At 42.0% G+C, this 5,878-nt stretch overlaps 1 protein-coding gene across 7 annotated transcripts in view; it reads left to right on the top strand.

Moving 5' to 3' along the window:
• Window positions 1-5,878, top strand: part of itpr1b (inositol 1,4,5-trisphosphate receptor, type 1b) — an 80,448-nt gene that overhangs the window by 64,441 nt on the left and 10,129 nt on the right. For all 7 annotated transcript variants that reach the window (XM_025060433.1, XM_025060432.1, XM_025060431.1 and 4 more), the window contains 2 exons: window positions 1,161-1,283; window positions 5,101-5,276. In XM_025060433.1, coding sequence (XP_024916201.1) covers window positions 1,161-1,283; window positions 5,101-5,276 — 299 coding nt within the window. The remainder of the gene's footprint in view (window positions 1-1,160; window positions 1,284-5,100; window positions 5,277-5,878) is intronic.

Here is a 5,878-nt window from a genome sequence, read left to right as displayed (position 1 = left end):
CCCCCGGTCCCCCAGCCGGGGCTCACAGAAACCTCCACGCTCCGCACGGGGGGCGATACTAATGTAGAAATGAAGGAGGGAGAGTCTGAAGTTAGGACAGAGCCTGAGCAGGAAATGTGGCTGTTAATGCACGACATTGAGGGAGTGACTGATGGTGTTGTTCTTTACACACTTGTTACTTCTGTGTGTGTGTGCGTGTGTGTGTGTGTGTGTGTGTATCGCCCTGTGTCCTAGTGTCTGTGTGTGTTTGTGTGCATGCATTTTCCACTGTCTAAAAGCAGACAGGGGCTTTCCAAGTCCTCTGAGCCGTGAAGCATTGGTACAGAAACCATGTGAATCACAACCAGCACACACACACACACACACACACATAATAGACTGCAGACCCACACAAAGCCATATTTTGTCTTGCATTCAGAGAAGGGGATAGACGGAGGAAAAGTCCCTGATTTTTGTCTTGGTTTTTTTTTCCACAGGACAATAAACCTCAAAAAATGGCTGTTAGTGTGTGTGTGTGTTTAACATGATGCAGCGTACGTGTGTGTATTGTGACTATAGTTTTCGCAACACGACCGTCTTTGTTTTTATCATTATTGGTTCAATAATCTTCAGGGGGAATTGTGAGGCATGTGAGTCCAATTCTTCCTGTTCCTATTTTCAATTTCACAACCGGTGAAATTGAATTGGTAACGAGACGAGAGAGAAAATGAAACATGCCGTTAAATTAGAAGGAATTTAAAAACAGGACTTTAAAATTTAATCATGATTAAAATGATTTTAAAATGTATATATTATTTAGGGTCTGTATTCCAGTGTTTGTACATTTTTGTCCAAATCACAAGTTATCTTGATGCAAGATCTGAAATGGATTTGTACCATTTAAATATTTTAAATATAAAATAATTTTAGAAATTTTTGAGATTCTTATCTTAAATGTAAACACCAGAACATAAATCTTAATAAATATAAATTCTTCTTTAACGATAATGTTATTTATATCAACAATATTAATGATAATCAAACGATGTAATTCCAACTCTCCCAGTTGAAATAGATCGATTTTCCTGTGTGAGATACACAGATAACTGCTCGACTGTTCAAATGTGTGCTGCAGATGTTTGTACGGATTCGTTTTGTCACACTGTGACTTCTCCTTCCAGCCCAGGCCGTGCTGTACTGGTGCTCCAGAAACATGTCTGTGTGGAGCAACGTGTCCTTTAACCTGGCCGTGCTGATGAACCTGCTGGTCTGCTTCTTCTACCCCCTGGAGGGCGTTCAGTCAGGTCAGTCACATTTGACAAGTGAGAGTGAGAACAGACACCAAACATCCTGTCCTCGTGAAAACACCCAACGTTCAACATCCTCCACTGCATTTACTGTGAAAATAGTTACAACCATAAAGTGATTAATCATGAGTCGTGAGTATTTTGATGTTTTTATACTTTTGACTTTTGAAACTTGCATCATTTCACTCCACATGCAGAAATGTTTTTGTAATATTTTTTTTCTTTAAGTAAATGTGATTATTTGAAAACCAGCCACTGTTTCTAGACAGAATTATGCTTTTCAAGAAACAAAAAAGATCAAATTTGGTTTCAATTTATGGAGGGATATTCTTTGAAAAATCCAATTTATGGAAAAAATGTCAAGGAGAATATGCAAAAGTGTGACTTTTTTGCTTTGTGGATTTTAGTCGTTACTGTGCATCTCGATCGTCACATGAGTTTTGACCTCATGACCTCGACAGTCAGTCCACAGTCCCCTCACCGTCTGACTGGGTCAGTCGGCGTGCCAACTGTTGATTTACTTATTTTTAATTTTATTAATGTAATAGTTGTTTTCTGTGTATGTGACAGTATTGGGAGGTTATTCGGGATACATGTGTGTTTGCTCCGCTTCAGGTCTGTAGTACTGGTTCTGTCTGTGTCTGTACCTGTGTTGACACTGTGGTCAAAGAAAAATGAAATTGTCAACAAAGCAAAAAAAGAAGGACCTGACAGTGAGTGATGTTTGCTACGAGCTGGTGAAATAATATCCTCCTGTTGTCTGATGTAACTCTGCAGCTTTATTATTGACAAGGATTCACAGGGTTTTTGTTTTTTTTACATCAAAGTCTCACTTGACTTTTTCTGTTGAAGGCATGTGACCTGGTAAAGACCCCACCCCCATCCCCAAACCACACCCCCTCCCACTCCCCCACCCACACAGGAATGCAGACCCTGTGTTAGGCTAAAAAGGCATCAGCACTGACACACTGATCTCCTTTTCACTCCGGTCTTCACGTCTCCTGACTTTGAATCACCTGACAAGGATTAGCAACAGGACATGAAAATCCACCTGCTTTTGTTTAAGACACACCCCCTCATAAACAAACATGAACTCACTTCAACTTACTCTTCAAAGCCTGAAATGATATTTGACTTTAGGAACTATGGAGACCACAGGAAAACACAGGAGTGTCCCTCTGCAGGTTTTACATTTCATGAACACATCACACAAACACACGTCACGTCACAACAACAATATACAATTTTTTTTTTGGAAACTAAAGATAGGAATTTAGTAATCTTTGCTTTGTATAATGAAAGAAAATTATTAGCCACCATGACCTGTTGTAGTTGATTGTGCAGCTGTTTTGTTAAGCGGTGTTCAGTAAGATCCAGGCTGAATTTCTGTACGACATTCCTGCATCTTTTTAGTTGTTTAGTTGTCGTGTCATACCTCTAATATTAGGTTAAGACACCTGGAAATGTTCTGATATGTTTTAACTCGTCCTCCAGCTACACATTAGTCATTGATAAATATTAGTTACCAGTCGAACTCAGTTCAAACTCAACGGGAATTACTTGGGAATTTTGTGATTTAGCTGAAATAACATCTTCAGGTTTTGACCTCGGTTGTTTGAAGAGTTTTAAAATAACTCCAGCGTCATCTTATTTTAATAATATCCTCAAAAGTTCATTTTAAAACCCCTTCTACGTATAAAAGCAACTGGGGAATACCAAAAAAAAGGGAAAAATAATTCAGACTGACCAATAATTTTGTCCCCACGTATAAACCACAAGGGAATTAAAAAATACCCCTCCCTCGACCCCAACCACTGAGGGGTTTCAGATTCACTCTTAAATGTGGAAATAAGTGAGAAGAGAACAAACTCTTGACTGGAACTTGTCGTCACGTGAGACCAAAGCAAACCTCTGGCCTGCTTTAACAGGCTCGTTTATGGCTCTGGGCTCTTGCCTTTCCACAGGCTTGCACACACTCTCCCTCTCTCTCTCTCTCTCTCTCTCCCCCTCTCACACACACACACACACACACACACTCTTACAGGCTTGCACACTTGCACTGCAGCTCTCTGTACATGCCTCCTTTTTTCACCAGGGGCTTTTGAATGAGGGTTATAAGAGCAGGAGATCTAGGTCAGTGTGTTCTGCGTACATGACTGACTGACTGACTGACGTCTGATAAATAGCTCTGGTTAGCACCAACCGCTCGCACCACATGCTTACACGCAGGCGCTGCAGCTCGTGCTCGCAGCCCTCTCCGCTCTTGTTGTTGTTTTTGGAGACGTTTGCTCACAATCGTCTGCCTACACGTTCCACTGCAGTCTGAGGCAGGAGCAGAGCTGGGGTTCATGTAAACACCGCTCTCTGGCTCTGCCACATCACTGCAGCTCCATGTTGCTCTCTGCTCCTTCCTCATGAATCTTTCAGCGGAGGTATTTTTAGAGATGACTGTTATGTAAGTGGCACCTGTCATGTGATCTCTGCAGGGAGTGGGTGGGGGTGGGGAGGGGTGGGAGAGGGTGGGGGAGGCAGGAGAAAGAGCGGAGGGAAGGAGAGCAGAAGGAGAGGAAGTTGGAAATAATTGAAAAAAAAAATAGTTCACCCACAATATTCCCCTTCTGCAGGATCGTACACCACGTTTCTATTTTTTTTTTTTTTTTTATGATCACATTTCAGCCCCAGTTTCCCATTTCTTTATTTACACATTGAAACCTCTGTGTGCGGTACTCCTAGAATAAAAACACTGTGAGGAACACAGGCCTTGTTTTTTGGGTTTTTTTTTTTTTTTGTGAAACCTGGTCCAGGGTTTTGCCCTGAGTGACCCGGTGTCACATGAAACCCCCTTGACTAGGACTATAATCCTGGATTTATTCCAGGATCAAGAGAAGGCATCGGCTTTTTTTCTAAAGCTCCCTCCGTGTGTGTATGTGCAGAAAGTATGTCAAATACTTTGGGGTATTATGTAATCATCTGTGAGTTCAAAGTCTCACTAACAAACACCCAGGACCTGTGTGTGTGTGTAACAGAGGTTAGCGTAGGCTAGGAAAACAAATCTGTTGACATGAGTTTTACTCTAGAAATCCAGAATGATGTCTGGCTTATTTTATACACTTTTTTTTTCTTCAAAAAAGTATTATTGAAAAATCACAAAGATGAACTCACAGGTCATTGAGGTCATCCCTGTAGATCAATCCCACTGATTCAAATGTCTTATAGTGTGTGTGAGTAACTTTGCACGTTTTTAATGGAATCCAATAATGCTTGTCTCTGCAGTGAAGAGGAACTCGTGTCGACTCTTAACACAACGCTCTCTTGTTAGTGTGAGGAGATACGAGTTCCCGTTTGTCGAAGCTCAGCCACCAGAGAGAAAACCTCAAGCAGGAAAGGGTTTATTTAAATGTTCTGTTTCTAAAAAAGCTTAAAATGTTATTACATATGAAGCGCAACAGGAAATCTAGACAGGAAGTGATCCGCAAACACAAATGCTATTTTAATCTTAGCAGTTGTGCAGTATGTATTTAAAGTTTAGGTACTGTAGTTATACTACCAAATTCATAAAGTAGTACCAAACACAGCTGCTCAGTGTTATTGTCATTTATTCATAATAAAATTGACTGAAATTGAGTCATACGTGTGAAACTTTTCTAAATATTTACAGCCCATCAGTCAAAGGTGATCTTACAGGGAGCTAAGCTAAGAGGCTAATGTGGCTCAGGAGCCAGACAACAACAACAACAACAACACAGTTATGAATTGAAATACATGTTAAACACCCTCTAAAGCCACTGTCCCCTCTCCTGTGTTTGTGCTGCAGGCATGCTGGACCCACACCTGTCTGCGCTGCTGTGGATGGGAGTTTTGGCAACACTGGTAATTGTTGTTATCATGCCTCAGCCTCTGGGCGTCCGTGCCCTGGTCATTGTCACCATCCTCCGCCTCATCTTTTCCGTTGGCCTAGAGCCCACGCTTTTCCTCCTGGGTGCCTGTAATGTAAGTTGAGTCACACAAATGAGCAGTTGGAGTGTTGTCATGTATCAGCAGGGTCACTGGGAAATGGTGTTGGTGGTTGAACTAACGCAATAACCAGGCTGAGCCGCTGATTAGCTCCATTTGTTTGTTGTTGTTGTCCTGTTTTCTAATTTCTCTTCAGTTTTTCAAAGGCTTCACAAACATGAAATGTGATGTAACTCTGTTGATTGTGAGGAAAGTAGAGCGCGCTGTCCCGTCACGGTTGTGACTGACGTTTGTCAAACTACACGCAGGAATCGATGACACGTTGATTCCACACCGCGTCATTCGCTCCTCCCACGGAGAGAGTCCGTACAGGAAGTACAGCTTTTACGATAATAATTAAAAAGACCTAATGGCCCAAAATAAACCCACCCGACGGCCTCAGTAGGTCCCCGAACCAGACTTTGGATATGACTTAATAAGCATATTCACTGTTTTTAGACTTTTGTTGTTGAAACTCCAGAGGTTCTTATGACTACGGTGTTCTTATGACATTGTGGAACACACTAGTTTTTTTTTTCCACTCCCCCCCCCCCCCCCCCCCCCCCCCACCCCCCCCCCTCCCCCTCCCCCCCCTCGCT

The sequence above is a fragment of the Cynoglossus semilaevis genome, chromosome 11 (assembly GCF_000523025.1).
Source record: "Cynoglossus semilaevis isolate Cse_v1.0 chromosome 11, Cse_v1.0, whole genome shotgun sequence".
Lineage (NCBI taxonomy): Eukaryota > Metazoa > Chordata > Actinopteri > Pleuronectiformes > Cynoglossidae > Cynoglossus > Cynoglossus semilaevis.
This window is presented reverse-complemented; position numbering and strand designations above follow the sequence as displayed.